This window comes from Microtus pennsylvanicus, chromosome 1 (genome assembly GCF_037038515.1).
Source record: "Microtus pennsylvanicus isolate mMicPen1 chromosome 1, mMicPen1.hap1, whole genome shotgun sequence".
Taxonomy (NCBI): Eukaryota; Metazoa; Chordata; class Mammalia; order Rodentia; family Cricetidae; genus Microtus; species Microtus pennsylvanicus.
In genome coordinates, this window is record NC_134579.1 from 212850558 (window position 1) to 212878232 (window position 27675).

The 27675-nt window shown below is 49.0% G+C and overlaps 1 protein-coding gene across 1 annotated transcript; it reads left to right on the plus strand.

Annotated features, from left to right (window-relative positions):
• Slc22a1 (solute carrier family 22 member 1) lies at nucleotides 1–27675 on the plus strand. The gene is made up of 11 exons (XM_075959301.1): nucleotides 1–503; nucleotides 7228–7331; nucleotides 8150–8304; nucleotides 9413–9581; nucleotides 11394–11508; nucleotides 11638–11744; nucleotides 15988–16202; nucleotides 19173–19281; nucleotides 23022–23134; nucleotides 25089–25191; nucleotides 27469–27675. The coding sequence occupies exons 1-11, from the start codon at nucleotides 90–92 to the stop codon at nucleotides 27533–27535; spliced, it is 1671 nt and encodes a 556-aa protein (XP_075815416.1). The 5' UTR covers nucleotides 1–89; the 3' UTR covers nucleotides 27536–27675.

Sequence of the window (27675 nt, forward strand, 5' to 3'; positions counted from 1 at the left end):
GTCCCAAGGACTTTAAATGAGACGCTGCATGAAGCCCTGGTGGCAGTCGCAAGCAGGTCCGGTGACACTGGTAAGGGGACTGTCCAGCCATGCCGACCGTGGACGATGTCCTGGAGCAGGTTGGGGAGTTCGGCTGGTTCCAGAAGCAAGCCTTCCTGTTGTTGTGTCTGATCTCCGCTTCCATCGCTCCCATCTATGTGGGCATCATCTTCCTGGGGTTCACTCCTGATCATTATTGCCGGAGTCCCGGGGTGGCTGAACTGAGCCAGAGATGTGGCTGGAGCTTGGAAGAGGAGCTGAACTTCACCGTGCTGAGCCTGGGGTCTGCGAACAAGGCCTCCTTCCTCAGCCAGTGCATGCAGTATGAGGAGGATTGGAACCAGAGCACCGTTGACTGCGGGGACCCACTGTCCAACCTGACTGCCAACAGGAGCCACCTGCCTCTGATCCCCTGCCAGCATGGCTGGGTGTACGACACTCCTGGTTCCTCCATCGTCACCGAGGTACTGATGGGCTCTGCAGTTTGGGTAGTGTAGAGATTGAAAGCAAATCCTGAATGGTTCAGTGTCTTTCTGGGGAGGAAGGAGAATCCGACTTCCTGTCTGCTGTATGGTAGCAGGCTCTGCAGTGGCCTCTGTGTTTTTCCCACTGACTGAGGACCTGAGAGGACACTGAGGCACAGGTGCTATGTGGAGAGCTTGTTTTGTTTTTTTAATTTATATTACATATACCCATGTATGTGGGTATATATGTATATGTGTTTGTCATGATGCGCACTTGTGTGTGTGTGTGTGTGTGTGTGTGTGTGAGTGTATGCAGGTCAGAAGACAACTTGTAGGCATTCTCTCCTTTCACCTTGTGGGTCCCAGGGACTAATTCAGGGCATCAGGCTTAGCAGCAGGTACCTTTATCTTCTGAGCATCTCAGGGCTCAGGCATTGCCTTGTCTCCTGTGACTTGCTGACTCATCTCATGAGGGATCTACAGTCTTCACCGTGTCCTGCTTCCCTGTCATTGGTGCTGTGGAATCCCCTCATCTCCTCAGGTGGTAACCATTGGCCCAAGCATTGGCCATTGAGATAATGTGGGAATTGTCTTGGCTTGGGTCAGACTATGTGATACCGGTTCTTATTAGCTGAATTCATCCGGTTTCTCTGAGCCTTGGTTTTACTGTAGGCAAGAAGGATTACAGTAACTCCATCCACTCCGAGGATCAGCTGAGAACCAGGAGGCTGAGGCAAACACAAACACGATTACACTGTTTATGGCCTGGTGTGATGTATCCAAGGGCCTTGACACCATCATTTAGTTGACTGTGCTCTTGACTTTGAGGGTCTTTTTTTGTTTTTTGTTTGTTTGTTTGTTTGGAGACAGGGTCTCACTATGTAGCCCTGGTTAGCCTGGAACTTCTCTTTGTAGACCAGGCTGACCTTGAACTCACAGAGATCCTCCTGCCTCTGCCTCCCAAGTGCGGGGATTAAAGGTGTGCATTAGCACACCCAGAGAGAGGGTTTAGCAGAAAGTCCTACTAGATGGCTTTCCCCGTTCATGAGTTCTGCTGAGAGTGTGGGCAATTTGTCCCATTGAGAGGCCTCAGGCCCAGGCTCGGAAACTATATTAACAATATCTTGCCTATGACCAGAGCACAGTTTACCTGGACTAAAAGGCCTCAACATTGTCCTCCTCACCCATACCCTCTTCCCCTCCCCGCCAGGACTACTTGGGATCTTGTCTCCCCTTCCTCCCCTTTCCTTAATGGCTTTAATGCCAATCCAGGTAGGGCTGCTCTGGGAGGAGTCCCTTCCCCGTGGCCTGCATAGTGTTCCTCTTGGTCACCTGCAGAATGTCTGCTCAGCACCCTAATTTATGTGCTTAGATATGCATATTGGCCCTCAGGTGTCTCCCAGTGACAGACACCAAGTTAGATGGCTCACCGTGCAAGGATGCTCTGCTGGGAAATCTAGGATCCAACCAGTACTGTCTACTTGGTCCCCTTTGCTTGGGCTCAGACTGACTTCCAACATGCTGTATAAGCAAGAATGATCCTGAACTTCTGGTTCTCCGGTCTCTACTCCTGATTGCTGGGATTACAGGTGTTTAGATACCATCACGTAGCTTATACCATCCTGGGACTAGAACCCAGGGCTTCATACATACTAGGCAAATACTCTGCCAACTGAGTTACATTCCCTAGGCCCACCCGAGTTCTTTCTTGGACTCCTTGTCATTCCCCACCTCTGTGAAGCCTGAAACCCTAACTCCATCTTGATTCTGATCCACCCAGCAGGTCTAGATAGAACCATTCCTCTATATAGACAGATCCAACTCTTTCATTTGGAATCAGGGTAGGGTTATTATGCTTATCAATCAACATAGAGCGTTCCCAGTTAAAATGTTAGAGAAATAACATGTAGCACAGGCTAGCCTCAAGCTCACAGTAATCCCCTTGCCTCAGCTTTCCAAGTACTGAGAATGAAGGTCCGAACTGCTACACCTGGCTAGCATCTATATATAGCTTGTCTCTGGGCGAGATGAGACTCCATGTTGAAAAATAAAACAACCACCCCCCAAAAGATAAAGAGGTAAAGTGATTTGAGAAACGTCATTCATCATGGGTGTTGTGGGACAGAAAGACAGGATGTAAGCGGTACAGACACTGCATGGGGTTCATGAGTGGTGCGGTTTAAGGGTTCTGGCTTAGGGAGCGGGATAGGAGTGATGGAGGCCCAGATGGGAGCCTGGGGGACGTGGCCACCTGGGCTGGGGTGGTGCCCTGCGGTGTCAGGGGCAGAGAATGTTTTAGGAAGAGCTAACTGACCACACACACATGGAGGATTCAGTGACCCCAAACTTGGTGAAGACGTTGAGTTGTGTGGTGGTATTCAGAGGGACAGTGAGGGCCTGGCTTTAGAAGGGAGAGCGCTGTACAGGGCCAAGTTTGAAAGCCAGTGGCCTGCCCATCTGGGAACGTTCAAGGATAATAAGAAACGCAGATGTGAGGCCTGGAAAAACAAATAGCTCGTTTGGCAAACGGCCTACTGCGCAATCATGAGGACCACTGTGCAAACCTAGGATTCGAGTCCAGACACCCAGGACTTCTGTCACAAGTCAGTTGTGTAACCCCATATCTCCTGTGAGGGGAAACAGAAGGGTCCCCCAAACCTTGTGGGCTGTCTAACCTGGTGTACACCATGGCAAACCAGTGAAGAGGGCTGGTCAGATGGCTCAGTTGGTAAAGGTCCTGACCTCCAAGCCTGAAGACTTGTGGAACTCATGACGGAAGGAGAGGACCAGCTCCTGCATGTTGTCCTCTGATGTCCATGAACATGTGAGCATCACACGGTAAATATGAAAAAGGGAGAGGCCGTGTCTTGAACAAGATGGAAGGGAGGGACCGACACTCAGGTGTCTGACTTCCGCATGTGCATGCCTGCAGTTACACGCTTGTGCACGCTCATCATACACACACGTGTACACACACATCATACACTATAGACTCATTTTACACACACACACACAATAAGATGAAAATTGCTAGAGGAAGATAGTTATACGTTGACCTCTGACGTCTGTGTGCAGGCACACACACACGTGCATTCATATAGACAAATACATGTGCGTATGACATGCACAGGCCCAGACACAAAAGAAAGCTCAGCTGTGGCAGGGCAGGAGGGCGGTGGATCCAGGTCTCTCCCCCTTGCTTCACTACTTATCTCAAAGCAGAGATCAAGAGCTAAGTGTAGTTACTCATTTCTGCAGAACTAATTTTTAACTCATCACTGCCTTGGACATTGAAACTTCCTTTAGGGAGGTAGAGACTGACTGACCTCTGTAGGTCCCACCTCACGGCCTAGGGATTGGGCTCATGAGGCCCCCCGGGGAGGGAATAAGATGAGCCTTCGCTTTTGTTGCCTGCTCTGTGAGCCCCAGCTTCACCACAGCCCATGCAGTAGGCCAGAGAGAGACACTGGTCCCACCAGCTGTGGGCATTGCGCAATCAGGAGCAGCCTTTGGACGGAGGTGAGCCAAGGTGGCCACGTTGGTGCTTCCCAAATTTACTCGCATACGTGATCCACTAAGGTGGAACCGGCAGAGGAAGGGTATTTGCACAAGGCCTTGGGTGACTTTGATGTGGTAAACTGTAAGGATTGTTTTGTACACTGGAAACTTTCCTATCCCTGCTGCAACTCCAACAGGCATTGCAGATAAACCCGGGAGCCCCCATCCTCTGTCCCCATCCTTACCTTTTGTGCAGGTCCAGGTAGGGGCATAAATGTGCCCAGGGCACAATGGGTAGGTTGAATTTAGGAGTGAGGGGATCTAGACACTGATACTGGACAAGTTTGGGGGAGTGTTGGGCCTCGGTGAGCGGTGGCATTGGAGGGTGAGACTGAATCAAGATGGGCGGGGCTTCCTTGCTATGGCAGCTGTCTGGCTCCACACAGAGTCCCAGGGTAGAGCAGCCATCTCCATCCTTGAGGAAGGGGACAGAACATCCTACAGCAATGCTAATTTGCAAAGATCAGATTGGAAACCAACAGTGGGGGCCTGGACGGATGGCTCTGGGTTTGGAGAGGTGTCTCAGTGGTTAAGAGCACTGACTGTTCTTCCAGAGATCCTGAACTCAATTCCCAGCAACCACATGGTGGCTCACAACCACCTATGATGAGATCTGGTGCTGTTTTCTGGCCTGCAGGGATACAGGCAGCACACTGTATACATAATAAATAAGTAAATCTTAAAAAAAAAATGAAACCAACAGTGATGAAGAAGGGATCAAGTTGATGCCTAGGGCCAGAAGTCCCATGGGCCTCCCCTGCCACGTGACTTTAGTGACAGACAGAACACTGTCATGGGACACAGAGTGGAGATACAAAGGCACAGTTGGAAGGATGAAGATATAGAGCTTTGGGTGCCCAGGTGGTGCCCAGGTGGCACCCAGGACTGATCTATCCCAGTGTGTCCTATTGATAGATCACAGAGCAAGAAGAAAACTTGGTGAATTCAGGGCCTCAGAGGGACACACTGAATGCTTGTGTGACACAGGGACCTCACGAAGGTGTGTGTTCTGCTGGGGTAGGTGGAGAGCGTCAGAGTAACACTGTTCAGGGGCTTGTGTGACACGGGACCTCACGAAGGTGTGTGTTCTGCTGGGGTAGGTGGAGAGTGTCAGGGTAACACTGTTCAGAGGCTTGGTGACACAGGGACCTCACGAAGGTGTGTGTTATGCTGGGGTAGGTGGAGAGCGTCAGAGTAACACTGTTCAGGGGCTTGTCACCCTTCCAGAGCAGCAGAGAGTGTCTGGGCACAGGTTGGTAGATATCTAACCTGCCATTTCTGTCTGGTGTTGAGTGGCAATGTACGATCTCGTGTTGTCTTTCAGGAAAATGAGGGGCCGTGTGCAAGAATGCACAGGTCATTCACACAGCCCTCAGCCAGCTGAGTGCAGCATCTCTAAGACCCAGTGTTGGATCCTGTGACAGGTCAAGTTCGTATGTGAACTTTAGAATCACCAGATAGCTAATAAGATCTTAGCATGTAACTTAAAATGGTTCATCGTTTACCAATGTCCTTCCTCTGGAGCTCATAGCAGCCCTGAGGGACCCAGTGTGAATGCTTCAAACTGGGAAGCCGGGACCTCCAGTTGCTTTGTGGCTGTCACACCCCATAGTTGCTCCAGGCTGCTGGAGCCATGGCTTCACGGCACAGAGCAGAGCAGAACAGAGGGACCGAAAGTGTGTAGGATGCTCAGAAGGGTTGGTCAACACCAGGGAGGGCAAAGGGCCCCATTCAGCACTAGTGCCCAGCCTCCTGGAGTCAGTCCTGTCTGTGCCACTCAGCTTCGAAGAGAAAGTGACCTGCTGTCCACAGGCTTCGAACCCTGCCCAGAATGTGCCCTGCCATCCGTGCTTTTGGCCAGGAAGGTCCTTCCCCTGCCTTTCTCCCTCCAGGCTCTAACCAGAGGTGCACACCTGTCCTTCCTCTTTCTCCTGCTTAATTCAACCCCTGGCTCTTGACATGTAGGACTGCCCTTCCCTCTCAGACTCTACCCCATGAAGCTGGTTCCTCCACTATCTCGCCTCTGTCTAGGCCCTTCTGTTCATACAGCTCCTTTGGTAATAGAGTTCAATTAAGTACATGATATCCTCAAGTTCTGAAAAATACGACTATGGTCCTCCCCCCTTTTTTTTGAGACAGGGTCTCTTGGAGCCCAGACTGACCTTGAACTTACTATGTAGCGGAGGATAACCTTGCACTCCCCATCCTCTCGCCTCTACCTTCTTGTCTACACTCGCCCACTGCGGGTGTCACAGGCATGGACCACTATGCCTGGCTTTACACTCCTTTGTTACATATCTTTGCACTTGGTTATGTTCCCTTGGTGTGTGTGTGTGTGTATGTGTGTGTGTGTGTGTGCGCGCGTGCATGAGCAGGTGCTTCCCAAAGGAGACTAGAGGTTGACATTGTTTTCCTCCAGCACTTCCCATCTTTCTTTGTGAGGTAGGATCTGCCTCTGCCGATAGAGCTCTACATTTTGGCTAGCCTCGCTGCTGAAGACCCTGGGAGCCGCTCATCAACCCTACCTAGCATTACAGCTATAGGGGAATGCTGTGCCCAGTGGTTTTTTGGCAGGTTTTCTCTGTGCAGCTCCTGCCTATCCTGGAACTCTTTCTATAGGCTACACTGGCCGTAAACTCTGAGATCTGCCTGCCTCTGCTCCCCCCACACACCGTGCACCACCAGCACCCATCATGTGTCATCGCTGTGGAATGGGTCACGTGCCCGACTTTTACATGGGTGCTGGGATCTGAACTCCGGTCTTCACCCTTGCACACTCTCCCCACTGAGTCACCTCCCTGGCTCTTGGCTGTGTTTCTGTATGGAGCGCTTTCTTGGCAGCTGAAAACTCCTCTGAGGATGTTTATCTGTTCTTGCTCCTTTTAGAATGACACCTTGTACACATTGGTAGCGAATTACCAATGGCAGAGCCATCAATAGCCATCCTCACAGACACAGAGTCAAGAAGAAGCTGGGCATGACAGTGCCAGACCTATACTGATGCTCCCTGCATCTTGGGAAAGTGTGTTCGATTAGACACAACTGATCCAGCCTTGGGGGATGGGGATCAACTTCTGTGGAGCAGTTTGCTTCATCTGGCGGAGGATGGGAATGGGCCTCTGGCTTTCCCATGATCCTCAGTTTTATTCTCTCTCCACTGCTGCAGTTTAACCTGGTGTGTGGAGATGCCTGGAAGGTAGACCTTTTCCAGTCCTGTGTGAACCTGGGCTTTTTCCTCGGCTCCTTGATTGTGGGTTACTTTGCGGACAGGTATGGAAGGCTGTAACATGAAGGGCCTGCTTGTTGGGGTTTCTGTCCTGCCTGGTTCCCACAGTCGTTAGGTCCCAAAGAATCACACAGAAGGTCTACATAAGTTATAAAACTGATTGGCCCATTAGCTCAGGCTTCATATTAGCTCTTATAACTTATATTAGCCCATTATTCTAGCCACACGGCTCAGTACCTTTTTTGGTGGGGCAGGTCGCATCCTGCTTCTTCGGTGTCTGGGGAGGAATGCGGAAAAAGCTTCCTTCTTCCCTGTTCTCATTGCCCACCTCTACTTCCTGTCTGGTTGTCCTGCCTATACTTCCTGCCTGGCTACTGGCCAATCAATGTTTATTTAAAATATAATTGACAGAATATAGACAATTCTCCCGCACCAGAAGGCAGTTCATTTGAGCCAGCCTTTGCAGAGTAGGCAAGGGTAGAGTTGGTTGGCCAGGCTCTATTGTGAATGGTGATGCAGACAAGATGTGACTGTAGGGGCTTCAGGCTGCTGGGACTGGCGGCAGAGAAGCCAGGCCATTGTGGAATGGGTGTGCAAATTGGGGAGAGGAGTGGGACTGAGAGAAAAAGAATGTTATTCTTTGAGCAGGGGTGTGGCCACAGATCACTTTGGCTTAAGCAGTCAAGTCTCAGTTGTTTGTGGGCCTGCGCTCAGGCCAGACGTAGGCGTTCTAACTCAGATGCACGGAATTTGGAAATGTATTTAAATGATCTATGAGATACACAAGGAGTCAGTCAGGTCGACATGTAGGGCATAGGCATGCCTAACCCCAGATTCTTAATCTATCCCTTTGTCTCTGCAGGTTTGGCCGTAAGCTGTGCCTCCTGGCGACCACTCTGGTCACCTCCCTGTCGGGTGTGCTGACAGCTGTGGCCCCTGACTATACATCCATGCTGCTCTTTCGCCTGCTGCAGGGCATGGTCAGCAAGGGCAGCTGGGTGTCTGGCTACACCTTGAGTAATTACACAAGGACTGGGTGGGGGGAGTTCCTGGGTCCATGAAAGATAGGGGTGAGGAGGTGGGGCACAGCCAGACGAGAGAGAGGAGATTGGGGTTGTTATTGTATAGGTATGAGTTCCTTTCCTCTCAGCAGTGAGTGAATAAGCATAGGAAGAACTAACAACTCCCCTCAAGTCAGGCGACCTTGACCGTACCTGGCCCTACCATTGCCTCATCTCCATGTCCGTCCGTCCCCCCCCCCCCCACGACTGCAAGCATGTTCAGTTCTTGACTCCTTAGCAGAGGGAGCCTTTGTGGACAGAAACTCATGGCTATAGTAACACACAAGAGTGAAGTTCTCTTAGTGCCCTTCGAGTCCCCAGGATTTCTTGCTGCCCCCAAACTCAGCCTTTGTACCCCACCTTTCCCACCAACTGGTTCTCCACACAGTCCCTTCGGCACACCTTATAGTGTCCTTGCCCCCAGGACTGTGCTCCTCCAGTATCTGAGAAGCTAAGCTGCCCCCCTCGCTAGTGACTGTCCCATCCACTCACCTGCCACAGATCCTATGTAGGAACAGCACAGCAGCCCCTCTGAGCTCACAGCCCTGACTGACTTACATGTCTGTGTTTGACTTTGTATCTCCCAAACGGAAGGAGAATGCCTTCTGTTTGGGAACAAGAGACTTCATTTGCCTTCCAACCCCAAGAGCAGTACCAGGTTCGCAGAAAGCATGCTAAGATATTTGTAGAATTAGGCGTACCAGAGCCCTGGGAGACTCCTAACTCTGCTAGGACTTCCTCTGAGTATTTGGGGACGAGAGGCTTGAGCCTTGAAGCATGTGTGTGTGGGGTGTAAACAGCAAGGAAGAAGGCGCAAAGAGGAAACCTGGTGGACAAACTGGCCCGGTAAACCTGTGGGCTCAGGTGGAGGGGCGCTAGATCAGCGAGAAGCCAGACAACGCTGGGTGGGTCTGGGGGAAGGCGAGGTGGGAAGTGTGAGGATGTGGAAAGAAGCCAGAAGGGTGGTGGGGGGCTATGGTTGGTGAGAAGCAGGAATCATGAGCAAGCTCCCCTCTAGGTCCCTCTTCTCTGGGAACTGCCTCTGAGCACCGTCTCTTTTCCAGTTACAGAGTTTGTGGGCTCCGGCTACAGAAGAACGACGGCTATCATGTACCAGGTCGCCTTCACAGTGGGCCTCGTGGGACTTGCTGGGGTGGCCTATGCCATTCCTCACTGGCGCTGGCTCCAGCTGGCGGTCTCCTTGCCCATCATCTTCTTCTTGCTGTATTATTGGTAACGTACCCCCTGCCAGACATGAGAGCGGTATCCGCTTGCAGGACTAGGCTCTGGGGGCATGGAGGGCTGTCCTGACCTCTGTTACGACACAAGCCACCTTCCAAGAGGCGCAAGCCCTTGCTATCTGTGACCTGGGATCCTCGCAGTGGGAGCTGCTGTCCTTACAAAGAGCATGTCCAAATTCACCCTACCCTCAGATAGGCAGGAGAGACACTTCAGGGAAGCCCAGAGGCTGCCTACTCCTCTTAGAGGAAGTGCACCTTCTGGAAACTCAAGGCAAGCCAACCACAGGGATACTGGCCCCGGGAGTCAGTCCCAGGCCAGTATCAAACAGTGTGTGTTACTTAGAGGCTCTGAGAAACCTTGGCGATAGCCTGCATAAACTAAATAGCACAAGGGAAATGACCGAGTGGATGCTTTACGACCATGAGCGCTGCGTCCTGCAGTCCCCAGAGTCCCTTTAACGACACCGCTTTCCGTCAGGTCGTTTCACTTTCTTGCCTGCTTTCTCTCCTTAGTCTCCGGTCTCTTCTCTTCACTTCCCTTCTCACTTCTGCTTCACAATGTCTCCATTACAAAGGTCCCATCTGCCTCTCATCTCACTACACAGTGGGCACTGGATCTCTGTTGAAAGAACTCAGGAGTGGGTCAATGAACGGAAAGGCTCCGCTGGCAGCCTTCTGTGGGGAGGGCGCACACTGTGCCATCCCAAAACAGGAACACTCGCAGCGAGGCGCCAATCTTCTTTAGCTGTGTGTGCTTTGCTCGTCCAGGGGATAAACACACCCACAGTGGTAGGCTGTATTGTGCAGGGGAGGGGCCGCAGCCACTGCAGGGAAACCTGGCTCACCCAGGCACCATTCGCCAGTTTTACTGAGGACAAATCTTACTTTAGGGGACAATGGGCTAGACTTAGTCTCTACATGGAAGCTGGTACTTGGGTGGGTGGATGGGGCTGGGAGGAGCCTGTCCCTTCCCTGCAGAGTGAAAGGGGTCTTCTGTGAGAAAGAACCCTGGCTCTATGTGGATGTTTAACATGGGCAGACCATCACGTCAGAGTCTTAGTCTCTGAGCTGCAACTTCCCAGTCCTGTGGGAAACCACTCAAAGTGGACATGGTGATGCATGCCTGTAATCCCAGCACTCAGGATGGGAGTTGGCATGGAGGATGCTGAGGCAGGAAAATTGCCATGGGGTTCAAGGCCATTCAGGCTACATAGGAAGCACCTAGCTAGCCAGGAATAGATACAAAGACCCTGCCTGTCTCCACATGATCTCAGCTTAAAACTCAGAAGCAACAGACCCTGATCCAAAACGAAAAAGAGAAAAAAGAGTGAAAGGAGGAAGAAATAGCATGTTGTCCATCTGATGTTAGGGCAAGTGAAGCGTCTGTTTGGGGAATGGCATGGGCCTTGTTTAGCGGCTCTTATACATATGACATGTGAAGGAAGGGCTCTGTGAAGCGCTCAGAACAGGGCTCCCAACTTCTAAGAGAGACAGGACCCTACTTCCTAAAAAAGACTGAAGGGGGGGTGCTGCCTGATCCCTTCTGCTTTGGGAATCTTAGCCAGCGGCCCTGAGGAGCAGCGACTGTAGAGATCATGCATGGGCCACATAGCATGGGCCACGCAGCATGGGCCCCAACTGCGCACCACAGCCTGGGCCTTCCTTGCCAAGCATCTTGGGGAATCACAATCCTAGCGGAGGATCCAGGGCTGCTCTGAGCCATGCCATTGCACCCCTCTTGTCAGAGCCTAAGGTGGGGTGAGTTCTCGGGGAGAGACACTACAGTTATGATCTGTGTCTGCAGGTTTGTGCCAGAGTCCCCTCGATGGCTGTTGTCCCAGAAGAGAACCACCCAAGCCATAAGGGTTATGGAGCAAATTGCTCAGAAGAACGGGAAGTTGCCCCCTGCTGACCTGAAGGTACTGGAATTCAGAAGGGGTTTTTCAGTGTGTGGGCTTGGGGCTGCCTCCAGATCTACACGGGAGCCCTCCCTGGGGGACTGTCGTGTGCACATCAGTCAAGTATGGTGAAGACTGACTCTCTCCCAGATGCTCTGTGCTGAGGAGGATGTCTCGGAAAAGCAGAGCCCTTCATTTGTAGACCTGTTTCGCACTCCCAACATGAGGAAGCACACCTTCATTCTGATGTATCTATGGTGAGTGCTCTTCCTAGACATCCCCCTCCACCCCGGGGTGGGGCTGCTCTGTTGCTGTCCAAATGCTGGGTACCAATAAGCCTGCAGAAAGGGCATAAGAGGAGCTGAGCAGTCTTGGGGTCAGAGCCTTCCAAGGGACCCCTTGGCGCTCTTGTTTTAGTAAGAGGGGGTGAGAGGTCAATGCTAAGGGGGATGAAGAAGCCAGAAGGGTTCCTGAGGCTCCCTCAGTCTCAGTGTCTTCTGTCCCGGGGGCAGCTGAGGTGTCTACTTGGTATGGGGTGGGGGGGGGGGAGGTTCTGGAAGTATCCTTCCTCACATCTAAAGACCTTGTTACTCACTTCCGGGTCCTCGTGCACCCTTGGTTCATGGATAAGGACCTTGTAGTACATAGATGTACTTGTCCCTGTTCCCGCCGAGGGCAGTTTGTACGCCCCACTTGTTTCCATGAGGAAGGTCACAAGTCAGTCCTCCACACAGGGCTGCTTTGACCTGAATCTGAAGCTACTCCCGCAGTATTCATGCCTGAGCTGCTGTGCTCCGGGCCCCCTCTCTCGCACAGGGCCCGCCCTGCTGCCCGATTTGCTTTTCTATGGCATGCGTTAGTGGAACAGAGAGCTGAGCTAGTCAGGCACGTGGCAGGCCTGTGGTAAATGTTTGCTGAGAGCTGAATGCGTGAGTAGTTCCACAGATCCCTCGGATCCCTTCAGACACCAGGCTCATCACTTTTCCCCTGCCTTGGTGTCCTTCACCTCTCTCACGGGGGTCCTGCACCCAGTCATGGGTGTTATGGCCATCCACGTGGCTCTCTGTCTGACTCAGCAGTGTGTCTCCTCCATGTAGCGCCTGTGACCCACTGAAGACAGAACAGTGGCTTGCTCTCCTCTCCCGCACCACACTACCATCTGCAGCCCAGACACTCGCCTCCCAAGAAAGCAGCCGACCATTCTGTTTTCTCACTCCCATCACCTGGCCCCTCAGCAATCTCCGTATAAATGTAGCCTCAAAAGCGCACGAGGTTCTGCTCTTTCTCGTGTGTATGCTCCGTCCTGCAGGGAACACTGCGAGGGGCCATCTCATACGTGGGACGGCAGCCAGCATCCACCCTGCCTCTCTTAGGCTGTGCTCTGGGAGGTAGCCGTGCTTTCTCAAACCTTTCCCATGCCTTCTGCTGCCTTCTGAATTCAACAAGAAAAAAGCTGTGCTCCTTCTTGGGACCTCATGTGATTCAAACCCAGGACAACTCCCATTACCTCCCTCCCACGCCCTCCCCTTGCTTATTTTAATTTATATGTGTGTGTGTGTTTGTATGTATGTGTCTATGATCCACATGAGATGTCTTTTATATTCTCCACCTTAGTTTTGGAGGTGGAGTCTCTCGCTGTCCGTGGATCTTGCTGATTCAGCTAGACTGCCTGGCCAGCAAGCCTCAGGGATCCTCCTGTTTCTGTCCCACCTTGGAGGTTATAGAATGTGCCGTCACAATGGCTTGTTATGTAGCTTCTGAGGCTTGTACAGCAAGCACTTCACCAACTGAGCCATCTCCCCAGACCACACCTGCTTCTTTTTATTAAGAATTATTAATATTTGTTATGCTGCCATGTTTTGACCGTGTGGCTGTGAGTGAGTGCCTGTACCAGTCTGTGACATAGGGAACTTATCAGGAGTATGAGAAACAATGTGCCGAGAATATGGATAACTGGGAGTGAGTGAGACGATCTGTGTAAAGGGGCTGGAACAGTCCAACATAGCTGCAGAAAATTCTTAGCACATTTTAGTATATATGTATGTGCAATTCCAGAGTCTGCCAAAAGATGGCAGCACTAATTCACTGACTGGTTGATCAGTTAGACAGTTTATTCGTAAGTGTGACCATGGGCACTGATAGCCAATTTTTGCTGGAATAAAACAATAGTTTCTTCTGGATTAAAATCTTACCATTTCAAAGCCAATTTTGATGCAACGGTGACAGCTTCCAGAATAGTATCATTTCAGCTTTGTGACACAAGGTCCCTCAAGTTCGGACTTGAGCAACTGATTTTTTTAATCTTCTATTTATTTATTTATTCATTCATTTATTTATTTATTAAAGATTTCTGTCTCTTCCACGCCACTGCCTCCCATTTCCCTCCCCCTCCCCCATTCAAGTCCCCCTCCCTCGTCAGACCAAAGAACAATCAGGGTTCCCTGCCCTGTGGGAAGTCCAAGGACCGCCCACCTCCATCCAGGTCTAGTAAGGTGAGCATCCAAACTGCCTAGGCTCCCACAAAGCCAGTACATGCAGTAGGATCAAAAACCCATTGCCATTGTTCTTGAGTTCTCAGTAGTCCTCATTGTCCCCTATGTTCAGCAAGTCCGGTTTTATCTCAGGCTTTTTCAGACTCAGGCCAGCTGGCCTTGGTGAGTTCCCTATAGAACATCCCTAATGTCTCAGTGTGTGGGTGCACCCCTCGTGGTCTTGAGTTCCTTGCTCGTGCTCTCTCTCCTTCTGCTCCTGATTTGGACCTTGAGATTTCTGTCCGGTGCTCCAATGTGGGTCTCTTTCTCCTTTCATCGCCTGATGAAGGTTAATATTCAGGAAGATGCCTATATGTTTTTCTTTGGGTTCACCTTCTTATTTAGCTTCCCTAGGATCACTAATTATAGGCTCAATGTCCTTTGTTTATGGCTAGAAACCAAATATGAGTGAGTACATCCCATGTTCCTCTTTTTGGGTCTGGCTTACCTCACTCAGGATAGTGTTTTCTATTTCCATCCATTTGCATGCAAAATTCAAGAAGTCCTTGTTTTTTACTGCTGAGTAATACTCTAATATGTATATATTCCATACTTTCTTCATTCATTCTTCCATTGAAGGGCATCTAGGTTGTTTCCAGGTTCTGGCTATTACAAACAATGCTGCTATGAACATAGTAGAGCATATACTTTTGTTGTATGATAGGGCCTCTCTTGGGTATATTCCCAAGAGTGGTATTGCTGGGTCCAGGGGTAGGTTGATCCTGAATTTCCTGAGAAACCGCCACACTGCTTTCCAAAGTGGTTGCACAAGTTTGCATTCCCACCAGCAATGGACGAGTGTACCCCTTTCTCCACAACCTCTCCAGCAAAGGCTATCATTGGTGTTTTTTATTTTAGCCATTCTGACAGGTGTAAGATGGTATCTTAAAGTTGTCTTGATTTGCATTTCCCTGATCGCTAAGGAAGTTGAGCATGACCTTAAGTGTCTTTTGGCCATTTAAAGTTTTTCTGTTGAGAATTCTCTGTTCAGCTCAGTGCCCCATTTTATAATTGGGTTGATTAGCCTTTTACGGTCTAGTTTCTTGATTTCTTTATATATTTTGGAGATCAGACCTTTGTCAGTTGCGGGATTGGTGAAGATCTTCTCCCAGTCAGTGGGTTGCCTTTTTGTCTTAGTGACAGTGTCCTTTGCTTTACAGAAGCTTCTCAGTCTCAGGAGGTCCCATTTATTCAATGAGGCCCTTAATGTCTGTGCTGCTGGGGTTATATGTAGGAAGTGGTCTGAGCGACTGATTTAATGCCTCCATTGCCTATGATGTTGGTCCATGATGTTGACATGCTTTCTGTGAATATGGATGGAATTGGTGTGGAGGGTGAAGAGAGGACTTGAAAACGCCTGATAAAGACAGCACCACGGGACCAGAGACCTGGCTAGTCAAGCCATGGATCCTTGACTTTGGAAAGACGATGCTGATGCTCATGACCATATCCACTGTGTGGCAGGAGCTATACTAGGCTCCTTCGTCTGTTATCTCAGCAAACATTCACAACAGAGCGATATGCTACCTGCCAGCACCATCCCGCTCACAGGCAAGACAACAAGCAAAGAATGGTCACTCGATTTCCCTGGGGGTCACAAAGCTTACAAAGCAACTTCACTTGGTGCCCGCACCTGCTTTCCGCTTTGCGGGCCTGTGGGAGTGCTCGAGGTCACACTGTGTGCAGCTCAGCACAGTTCCAGACACCTGAGCTTGCAGCAAGCAGGAGGATCTGGCCCCAGCTTCTCCTTCCCTCCCGGTTGCAGAGAGCCTGGGGGAAAATTTAAACAGTAGGTATCCTGGGGATGTCTGTAGGACCGTCACATGTTTGGGGACACAAGTTCCTCCCAGGGATCCTGGCAGGACACTCTTCATGCGGTCCCAGCACGTCTTGCACCAAGTGATGCGTCCTTCTGTGCAGCTGACCGGGGGCCTTAGCGCTGGCTTTTGACTTGTGGCCTCTTCTTCAGGTTCTCCTGTGCTGTGCTGTACCAGGGCCTCATCATGCACATGGGAGCCACAGGTGGAAACCTCTACCTAGACTTCCTTTACTCTGCTCTGGTGGAATTCCCTGCGGCCTTCATCATCCTTGTCACCATTGACCGCGTCGGCCGCATCTACCCCATGGCCCTCTCCAATCTGGTGACGGGGGCAGCCTGCCTCATCATGATCTTCATCCCACATGGTAAGCTATCTGTTTTAATCACTTCCCAGATAATCGAATCATGGGGATGTGTTGTAACTCCCTGATAAGCTTCTGGAACGAGAGCAAAGGCAGGCCGTTTCCCTGGCTAGACTTGAAACAATTTTAGATTGAAGTATAGCAAACATATACCAGGCACATTCTAAGTGAATGACTCAATCTGTTAAATATACAGACATCAGGGAACAGAACCCAGAGGTTGAGGATACTTCCAATACTTAGTGTCCCTTCCAATCCTCACGATCAATACCACTGCCTTGCCAGCCACCTTTCCTGACCTCTGTTGCCACAGAGTAGACCAGGTACATAAATAGAGCCACCTTGAATGTGCTCTTCTGATCCGTCCTTTAGACCAACGAGCCTTGTCTATGTTGTCACATGGCTGCATGTACAACATTTTCCTCTTAGCATTGCTGCTCCTTATAGAGACATCGCGTTGTGTGGTCTCCCCTCCTGATTTTGCTTGCAGTATTTGTCCATTGGGAGCAGAGCTGTGCTACATAGATAGGTAGATAGGAGTCCTTTGTTCCCTTGGGGACAGATCTGTGAGCATACTGTCAGAATACACAGGGACACTTGAGTTTAGCTTCAGTGGAAAGATGGCTGACCACTTTTCTGCTTCCCCCAGCAACATGGGAATGCTCCTATTGTCTCAGCCCCTCTGTGGCACTTGGTCCCACAAGTCTCCAACAGCAGTCGGGTGGGGGTGTGAGCATTGCTTCTTAATTCCTACAACCTGAGACAAACCTGGTGCATAGAGGGTCCAGGCAGAGTTCCTCGAGGCAGTTTTAATTTGAGCATATAAATTGCTCTTCACATTGGAATCAGTAGTAATTCCTAGGAAGGCTGAACTGCTCTCTCCCTGTTTGTTGCTGTGCCCTGCAGTGTGAACCTTGTGAGCCACTTTGGCAGTCTCTCATGCAGGTTGTTACGAGAAAGATCAGAAGGTCTTTGCTCAAGAGTCATACTGGGCAGGACATGAGAGGTGTGTGTATATCTGTCTGTCTGTATTTGTGTATGAGTGTATGTGTCTGTGTGTATTTGTGTGTGTATCTTTGTCTGTCTGGGTTTGTGTGTGTGTATGTGTGTGTGGCTTTGTCTATCTGGGTTTGTGTGTGTGTGTATCTGTCTGTATTTGTGTGTGAGTGTATGTGTCTGTGTGTATTTGTGTGTGTGTGTGTGTGTGTGTCTTTGTCTGTCTGGGTTTGTGTATGTGTATGTGTCTGTTTGTATTTGTGTATGTGTGTGTTTTCATCTGTCTGGATTGTGTATGTATGTATGTATGTATGTATGTATGTATGTATGTATGTGTGTGTCTTTGTCTTTCTCTGTGTGTGTGTGTGCCTGTGGTACCTCTGGAATAAGACCTCCTCTCATCTCTCCCATTTCCCTATTTCTAGACCCCGAGTGAGATTTTTGAATGGTGTGGCTTTGATGCCAGGACGAGGAGTGCAGAGGGCTGAGGCCATCCTTCACTGCCTATCAGAGCTAGGGCATTGCCGGTCCCAGGACCCTTCTGGCCCTCGTGTCTCCATGGGTGCTCTCCTTGGCTCACTGCTATGGCAGTCTTGTCCTCTATCCATCATTTGAGGGTATTCCAGGCACCTGTGGACCCTAGAGCCTCAGCAGAAAACTGAACAGAGAAGCCTATGCTGTGGGCTGACTCCCAGAGAGGAGAGGAGGAGGAGGAGGAGGGATGGGCAGTGGCTCCACTGAGATCAGGAGGTCTTGGCAAACCTAAATGGAGTGAGAAAGGGGTGCTCAGGCAAGGGCCAGCAAAGGTGGGGACTCAAGGGGGCAGAGCCTGGCCTTAAAGGAACAGTACACATCTGAATTCTTAGTGTTGGACAGTTAGGGGAGCAAGCGGCACGAGGTCCAGCATTAAGTGGAGACAGCAAATTTAGCCCAATAGTGATCTCAAATGCTGAGATCATTGGCCTTGTCAGGAGTGGCTTAGCTAAACTACAGTGTACAAAGATCCTTGGTACTCCGGACTCAAGTGCAGGGAGACTTATCTGTTCTCTCAGGGCAGGAATACCATCTTGTCCAGTGACCTTAACTGGTGTGGACCTTCCATGGGCAGATCAGTGGAGCAGAAACCATGTTGCGGCCACAGGCAAGCAACCTCTGTTCTCTTTGGGAAGTCACCAGTCAAGCCAGTGTCTGGGGACACGGCCAAGATGACATGTGTGTAAATACAGAGACCTTCTTAGGGAGGGGACCTGGCTCAGAGCCATGGCCGCTTGAGCACTGGTGAGAAGCCAGACCAACAGTGGATGACGGTTAGTGATAATCTCTCTCCCTTCCTTTATTTGGTTGGAAATGAGGATTAGGTGGATGCTTGCTTCATGAGCCCTGTTTACACCACACCTCCTGCGCCTCAGGTACCAAGTCAGCAACATCTTCCTGTATAATAACTAAAAGCCAGGTTTTTCACTGCTGTGGGCATTTGTACCTAAGTCCCATAGCAGTCCACAGACTGTTTGTTCATTCCGTGGGGGCTCAGCAAGCCAAGGCATAGATAAATACATAGCTTATTTCTATTTGGCATGGCTGGAGGAGCCAGAACAAATTTGAGCAGTTCAATCTTTCTTATGTCACCAGCGGTGGTGGCGCACGCCTTTAATCCCAGCACTCGGGAGGCAGAGGCAGGTGGATCTCTGTGAGTTCGAGACCAGCCTGGTCTACAAGAGCTAGTTCCAGGACAGGCTCCAAAACCACAGAGAAACCCTGTCTCGAACAAAACCAAAAAAAAAAATCTTTCTTATGTCATTAGCAAGTCCCCAAATCACAAGGTTATCAGTTTGTTTCTCCAGGTGGAGAGGATTATTTCTTTGGCTCTTCCTGTTTTCCAGGATCCTAGCCAGCACAGCCCCTTCCCAGTTTCTCCCCTGTCGACTCCAGCTCACCAGGGAGCATCCTCACTCTAACCATCTGTTTGCTTCTCCCCAGAGCTGCATTGGTTGAACACCACCCTGGCTTGTCTGGGCCGTATGGGAGCCACCATTGTGCTGCAGATGGTCTGCCTGGTGAATGCTGAGCTGTATCCTACCTTTGTCAGGTCAGGCCACAAACGGGGGTGGACACTGAGGTCCTGACACTGAGGGGGAGGACGCTGAGGACCTGACTGCCAGGCGAGAGCAGCATTTCTAAGACATTTCTGGAAGATGCCTCCAAGGCTGGGTCCCTGCAATAGTTCCTTTCTTTGCTGTGAGAAAATACTGGAGCAAAGCAACTTAAGAAAGGAAAGGTTTCCTCTGGCTCACATTTCAAGGGGCTACAGTTCATCATGGCGGCGAAGGTGTGACTGGCTAAAGTGGGAGGCAGCTGGCCACACTGCCTTGGCAGCCAGGAAGTAGGGAGTAAACAGGAAGTGGGGGCAGACTATAAAACCAAGGCCCACTCTTAGTGACTCAGGTCCTCGTCTTTAGAGAAATGGCCGGTGAGGTAATTTTCCTGTGCTTGGGTCATCTCTGTGGTTGTTGGGTTGTGGTTGTTGATATGTCCTGCACACCAGCCCCTCATCCGATACCGGACTTCTATTCTGAAGGCTGCTTTTCCACTCTGGGGATTGCTTTCTTGGTGAACAGAGGTTTTAAGTTTTCACACAGTCCAATATCTCTTTCACGTTTGCTGTCTATGCTTTGGTGTTTTTTTTTTCTTAAAGTCTCATACACACAGAGTGAAAGTGACTTATTCTAGAATACAGTTTGATGAGTTGGGTGATGTATATATGGAGCGTACATATACATTTATGTGTATTACTCTTCAGCTCTTGTCCCAACCAAAATAGAGCATTTTTCCCTAGCCCCCACCAAGTTTCTTCACGCCTCCTCACATCAAGTCTCTCGTAGACTCCTTTCTGCCCGCATAGGTTTGCCTCCCCGGGACCATCAGGAAATGAAAGGTCACAACACAGGGGCCTTTGTCTGGCTCCTGTTATTAATTATGATGTGCTGTATTCACCTCACTGTGTTTGTCAATGCCTTGTTCTTTCCTGAAAAGTCTTCCAGAATGTGAATGTCCCCGTACCCGCTTTTCCATCAGCAGGCGAACCTCTGCTGCCCGCATAGGACAATGAGGTAGCCGCTGTCAACATCCATGGGGAGATTTTGAATGGATTCACGTTCTTATTTGACTCGGATGAATACAGGGATGGAATTGCAGGAGCAGACTTAGATATATGTGTGTTTAACTTTATTTTAAAAAAAAACCCAACAGTAAACCTATCTTTCCAAAGATACTGTGCCTTTTTCATCCTCCAGGCCTGTGTTGAGGATGGAGGTCAGGGTTTGGTGTGTTCACTTGGAGGTCCTCTCGGGAGGCAGAGGCTTCATGGCAGCTTTACTTTTCCTAGATCTGGATGAGGCTCCGTGTCTGTGTGTGAGCTCACTGCCACCACGAAGAGCTTAGTTTTTAGAGTTATTTAAAACACACTTATCGTGTCTGTGTGTGTGTGTGTGTGTGTGTGTGTGTGTGTGTGTGAGAGAGAGAGAGAGAGAGAGAGAGAGAGAGAGAGAGAGAGAGAGAGAGAGACAGCCTGTGTGTAGAAGTCAGATGACAGCTTGCAGGAAGTTCTTCTCTCCTACCACAGGGGTTTTGGGGATCGAACTCAGGTCATTAGACTCGGCAGCAAGCACCTTTACCTTCTGCTCCTTATCTCCAGTCCTAAGATCTTAACTTGAAAAGAAGAATATTTTAATTGTGAAAGTAACTACTTCATTTGAACTTTAAAAAAAAAGGACATTATCTTAACCTGCCCTTGGGTAGATTCTTTTTCTCCTTGTATAAGTTATTTCTTCTCCATTTGTTCTTATGAAAGTATCGAGGAATATTCCAGTATCCAGTTCTATTAAGAGCTGCAGCTCAGTGAGCCAGACAACACAGACAACTCAGCCTACTCTTTCCTTTCTTTGGCCAATTCCTTTATTAAAAAAACATCTTAAACTCTTGTTTGAAAAAAGTTGCTTGTTCTGAGTACAAGGAGATGAAGGTGAATTAAGGGGAAAACTTTTTTTTTCCAGGGCTAGATAATAATGAGACCCTGTCTCAAAAAACTAAAACCAAAAAAAAACCCAAAATGAAAACAAAGCCCCAAACAAATGAGAACAACAATTAACCAAGGGGAAGGGATCTTTTGTGTTAGTACTTTTGAGCCCAGATTCTAAAAATGAAATAGCCAGGACAAACAAGTCTACTGTCGTGGATACCAGACCCAGAGATATGGTCAAAGGTGCTGTGCGTTGCTGTAACAAAATGCCTGAAATAGTCAACTTTTTTTCTTTTTTTTATTACTTTATAAATATTAGGAATCAAAATTTCCTCTTCCTCCCCTCCTCCCACTTCCCTCCCACTCCTCCACTCACCCTTCCTCCCTCCCCCTCCAGTCTTAAGAGAGGGCAGGGTGCCCTGCCCTGTGGGAATTCCAAGGCCCTCCCCCCTTCATCCAGGCTTAGGAAGGTGTGCATCCAGATAGACTAGGATCCAAAAAAGCCATTACATGCAGTAGAGACAAATCCCAGTGCCCTTATCATTGACTTCTCAGTCAGCCCCCATTGTCAGCCACATTCAGAGAGTCCAGTTTGATCCCATGCTTGTCAGTCCCAGTCCAGCTGGCTTTGGTGAGCTCCCATTAGTTCAGGCACAGGGTCTCAGTGGGTGGACCAACCCCTTGTGGTCCTGACTTCCTTGGACATATTCTCCTTCCTTCTGCTCTTCAACTGGACCTTGGGAGCTGGACTGAGCTCCCACGGTCCAGTTGAATAGTCAACTTTTAAAAGGGAAAGGCCTAGCTTAACTTCTATTTCCGTCTATGGTCACTTGATCCTGTTGCTATGGGGTTGGGGCTCAAGATTAAAAAAAAAACACCATGACCAGATTGTGTGGCCAGGAAGCTAAATAGAGAGGAGGAAGAGGAAAGACTGGGGTTCCCATGGCCCCCTTAAGGTATACTCCTGCTAACTCAACTTCCTTACATTAGATCCTGCCTTCTAAAGGTTCCGTTACCTCATTCATTATAGCATCTATACCCAGTGACCAACTGTGTAACACCTCCCTAAACAACAGCAATTGCGAGGTGTCTGGTCCTGAGTGCCCTTTTCCGCTGTGCACTGGGTGATGAACATCCACAGAAAGTAGGCAAGGAAGCTGGATGCCCAGAAACAACCTTAAACCCGATGTCTGTGCATACACAGCCATGTGAGTTCCAGTATCTACAGTTAAGTGAGTCAAACGCAGATAGCAAAAGGCATTCGTGGCCACCCATCCTTGTAAACATTCCTGATTCAAAGACGGATTATCTGAAATGCAGAACCGTTACTCCCAGTGGGGTCTGAGCCAAGCAGCTCCCTTTACCTTCTGAGCATTGATGTTGATACCAGGCATCGCCTGCTATGAATCTGGGTCTTCTAAACGTAGTCAACACACAGATATTGTGTTCTCTTCCCTAGTGACAACGCATCACAGCCCAGGGGACAGGAGTGGGGCAGAGCTAGGGTTTAAGTCAGAGAATATGTATGTGCGTTCATCTCCACGGGGCCCTGAGCTGGCCACAAGGAGTGTGAGGGCTGTGCATAGGAGATACAATTACAGAGGTAGGCTGTCTTCTTCTGCCGCTGGAGCGGTGGTAAGCCCATACCTACCTCTGCGCTCGTCTGACACCATCTTCCACACAGCTTTTCCCCAGAGCTGTGGTTTTGAGGGGCTGAGTGCTCACCCTGATCTTGTGCCTTTTCGAGGATGCTGCGAACACCTTGGAGCTAAAACATGAAGCTGACCCGTTGGGTCTCTGTGTCTTTCCAGGAATCTTGCAATGATGGTATGCTCTGCCCTGTGTGACCTGGGTGGGATCTTCACCCCCTTCATGGTGTTCAGGCTGATGGAAGTTTGGCAAGCCTTGCCCCTCATTTTGTTTGGTAAGACTTCATGGGCTGTTCCCTGCTTCAGGCCTGGTGGAGGGCATTATGGGAACACTCAGCAGCTGCTTGTAGAGTGGGCGTCGAGGATGGAGCATGGGATTCAGCTAGCTGTCTCCTGAATCATTCTGCCTTGCATTTCAGGAAATAATAAGATGTAATTCCCATGGAGTAGCCAGAGAGTTCCATCTTGTGCCTCCAGAATCTCTCAACCCATCCTGCAGTCTACAGGCTGATGGTCTTTTGATGTAATCTCCTGCTTTCTTGTGCATTTAATTCCTTCTTGTAAATGTATTTTTATTTCATGTACAGTGGTTTGCCTATGTGAGGGTGTCAGTCCCCTGGAACTGGAGTTACTGACAGTTGTGAGCTGCCACGTGGGTGCTGGTAATTGAGCCTGGGTCCTCTAGAAGAGCAGCCAGTTCTCTGTATTGCTGAACCATCTCTCCAGTCCTGTGCATTTAATTTCCAATTGGTATGCACTGAGCACACCATTGCTAGGGTATGATGGTGATGAGCGATTATCTCTTTCTGAGTGTGGTGGTGCTCAGCTGTCATCCCAGCACACTGGAGACCGAGGGAAGATAACCACAGGACTTGCAAGGGCTGTGTGTGAGACTCTGTTTCCGAGAGCGAGGTGGAGAAGGACATAGGAGTCACATGGGAATCCACATTCTCTTTGTTGATACGCTGGACTGGTGAAAGAGGATAAGAATACCTTTTCTGTCCCCCAGCCTAGAGAAGGAGGGGTCTAAGACATGCTCACCCACCAGCAGAAAGTGAAGGGTCTGTTTGTGTACAGAAAGATGCCATTCCTGGCACAGGGAAATGCAGGGAAAAGTCAAGGGAGGGAGAGAGTTAGAGAATGGATTGGAGTGAGAGAGAGGAAGGGAAGAGAATAAGAAAGAAGGAAGAAAGGAAGGAAGGAGGGAAGGGAAGAGAATAAGAAAGAAGGAAGAAAAGAAGGAAGGAAGGAAGGGAAGAGGAAAGAGAGGAAGGAAAAATGGAGGGAAGGAAGGAAAGAGTAATAAGTAGGGCACATATAGGTTGGCCATGCTCTCCAGCTCTGCCTCCACCCCATCTCTATACTTATATTACCTATGTATCTGTCACCTCTGTATCTAAACATGCTGTATCTATCTATATATGTTTCTATTATCTACCTTTTTTCTTTCTTTCATCTTTTATGCATGTATATATCTATCATCTGTCTATTCTATCTATCTATCTATCTATCTATCTATCTATCTATCTATCTATCTATCTAATCTATTATCTATCACCAATCAACCAACCATACATCTCTCTCTCCATCTACCTACCTATCATCTGTCATGTATCTATCATCAATTAACCAATCATCTTCTTTCTTTCTTTCTTTCTTTCTTTCTTTCTTTCTTTCTTTCTTTCTCTATAAATCATGTATTTATTATCTCTATATATAATCTGTCAATCAATATATCATCTATCATCAATCAATATATCATCTAGTTATCATTAATATCTATCTATCTATCTATCTATCTATCTATCTATCTATCTATCTATCTATCTATCTATCATCTATCACTTAGCTATCTACCAATGCATATACCCTCTATTTATCTACCATGTATTTATCAGTCACCTATCACTATCTGTCTATCTATAATAACAATTTAAAATAGATATTTACATTTTTCTCAAGGTATTCAACTTCACAAATCCCATGATGCTTAAATATTAGCTACTTCGGAATTTCATACTTCTGTAGAAGCAAAATGAAGGCAAATATTGCCTTGTCTTTCTTTTGTATTTTCTTAAATATCCCATTGCTTCCAGTTCTTTCCTAAATGTTCTTGATAACTTTCGAAGATAAACAGCTTGTCTTCCCCACCCTCTCCAGCTCACTGCCCTCATGTAAGGGACATGAATGTGTTCTAACACTCTTCTTTGAACTCTGTTTCATTTGTAGGGGTTTTGGGCCTGACTGCCGGGGCAATGACATTTCTTCTTCCAGAGACCAAGGGTGTGACTTTGCCTGAGACTATCGAAGAAGCAGAGAACCTACGGAAGGGGTGAGGGCTGTGGTGCCAGGAGGGGAGGTGTGGTCTCCTCCTCTATAAAGGGTCACAGCATCGCTGCTCACTCTACTCTATTCTAAGGGTTGGCGAGAGCTTTTCAGATGCTTGTGGGTTTGGAAAGGTCTCCAGAGCTGCTGGAGATGGGACCCGAACTCAGCTGCTGAGCTCTGTGAGGAAAGCAGAAACACAGACCCTGCTTCTTAGTGGTCAGTTGTCCCATGCTACCTTAGGGGTGGTGGCAATTGTCTCATGCTGATTCAGGGACAGTGGACAGTTGTCCCTTACTGCATCATGAATAGCAGGAAGTTGCTCCAGACTGCATTGGGGCAGTAGTCAGTTGTCCCACACAGCATCAGGACCATGGGGTTCTGTTGCTTCAGGGACAGTGAATAGTGGTCACGTGTTGGTTGTATCAGAGACAGCCAGCCTTTGCTGGTCATGCTGACTGCCAGAGCAACAAGATCTCTGATCCACCTGACTTTTGAACATCTGTAGAACTAGTCTCCTGACCTTATTAGAAATTTTTGGGTCAGATTCCTTAATGGCGTTCTGTACAAAGAATGTTAAGTCAGTAATGAGAGGAGGAAAGAAAAAATGCCAGGTAAGCAAGTCTTTCTGGCTCCGTTCATGACTCTGTTGCCTCTGTGCAAGAGAGAGAAAGACCATGGGAGCCATGGGGACCTGGGCTTAAAATCAGACGTTCTCATATAGTTTGGGGTCTGCCATTGAACCCTTGGCTTCTAATGAGTCCAAGGGCTGCCATGTAAACCCAGGGAGCCGAAGTGGGTTTGTGGGACTGATCTGGGAAACAGAAGAGTCACAAAGGGATCTTGGGAAAAGGCAGAGTCTCTCTCTCTCTCTCTCTCTCTCTCTCTCTCTCTCTCTCTCTCTCTCTCTCAACTTTTGAGATAGAGTCTCTCTGTGTAGCTCTGGCTGGCCTAGAATTCACCGTGTAGACCAGACTGTCCTCAAACTCATAGAGATCTCCCTGCCTCTGCCTCCTGAGTGCTGGGATTAAAGGTACACAACCATGCCTAGTGTTTCTTTCCTTTTATCTTTTATTAAGAATTTTTAAAAATATAATCTTTTCTTATTTTACATAGCTATCCCAGTTCCCACTCCCTCCTCTCCCCCTCTTCCTTTCCCTCTCCCTCCCATCTTCCCATCTACTCCTCAGAGAGGGTAACGCTTCCTGTGGGGAGTCGACAAAATCTGACACTTCACTTTGGGGCAAGACCAAGGCCCTCTCCCTATATCTAGTCTGAACAAGGTTTCCCTTCAAAAAGAATGTGCTCCTTCCTAGATGCCAGTTCAAGCGCTAGGGATAAATGCTGGTCCCACAGAATGTCCAAGCCTCACAACTGTCCCCCACATTCAGTGAGCCTAGTTTGGTCCTATGCAGGTTTCCCTGCTGTCAGTCCAGAGTCAGTGAACTTCCTCTAGCTCAGGTCAGCTGTTTCTGTGGGTGTCACCATCATGGTCTTGACCCCTTTGCTCATATTATCACTCCCCCTCTCTTGGACTGGTCTCCGGTGGCTCAGCCCAGTGCTTCTCTGTGGATCTCTGCATCTGCTTCCATCAGTTGCTGGATGAATGATGACAATTAAGGTAGTCATCAGTCTGATTACAGGGGACAGCTTTCCTTTTGACTTAGAAAGTAAGCCCAGGAGTTGGTTTCAGTTCTGAGTAGGGGGTCTGATGGTCCTCCCCAAACTCTCCTCCTCGGAGGGGATGTCAACAGTCTCAGCTGTGATGTTCTTTGCAGATACAGCTGATGGAAATAGTGGTTGTTCTGCTTGGAGGATAGCACTGTGCCACACCCATTAAATCCCATTAGCGCTGCCTGTTGGAATGTTGGCTGGCCTTGTTGGCTTGATCTTGTTCAGGTCTTGTACGGGTAACCATGGCTGCAGTAAACTCATGGGTGCAATGGCCATGTCATGTCCAGGAGACAGTACTCTTTCATTTCACTCTTCCCCGTCCTCTGCCTTCTATTCTTCCTGTCCCTGCTTATGCCTTACTCCCCAAGCCTCAACGTTGCAAGTTTCTTTATCAAGACTGTTAAGCTGAGCAAGATGGCTCATGACTCTTGTTCCGACACTTGAGACGCTGAGGCAGACTCATCCACACGGTGACTTTGAGGCCAGCATTTCTGCACAGTGAGTGACAGGCCAGCAACAGTTATGTCACTAGACCCCATGTCAAGTATCAGACAAGCAAGATGTTGATTGTTTATTCACTAACTGTAGTTTTTGTTTATGGTTGCTACAGGAAATCAAAGGCCAAAGAAAACAAGATTTATCTTCAGGTCCAAACAGGCAAACCTCCAGAAATCTGACAGAGACCCTGTGCCAGGATCTGAGTGGCAGAGAGAAAAGGGGTCTCGCCACTTGGAGAACTCCCAGAAGCCTTTGCCTTCCCATACTCTTCTATGTCGCCAGCTTCCAATGAATACCAACCCTAAAGGGTCTTCTGAAA

Bases quoted from the DNA above. Each gene is read 5' to 3' on its own strand.
- Slc22a1 (XM_075959301.1), top strand. From the start codon at position 90: ATGCCGACCGTGGACGATGTCCTGGAGCAGGTTGGGGAGTTCGGCTGG. The intron at 504-7,227 runs GTACTGATGGGC...CCACTGCTGCAG, and splicing joins GTTCCTCCATCGTCACCGAG to TTTAACCTGGTGTGTGGAGA. The intron at 11,509-11,637 runs GTACTGGAATTC...ACTCTCTCCCAG, and splicing joins TGCCCCCTGCTGACCTGAAG to ATGCTCTGTGCTGAGGAGGA.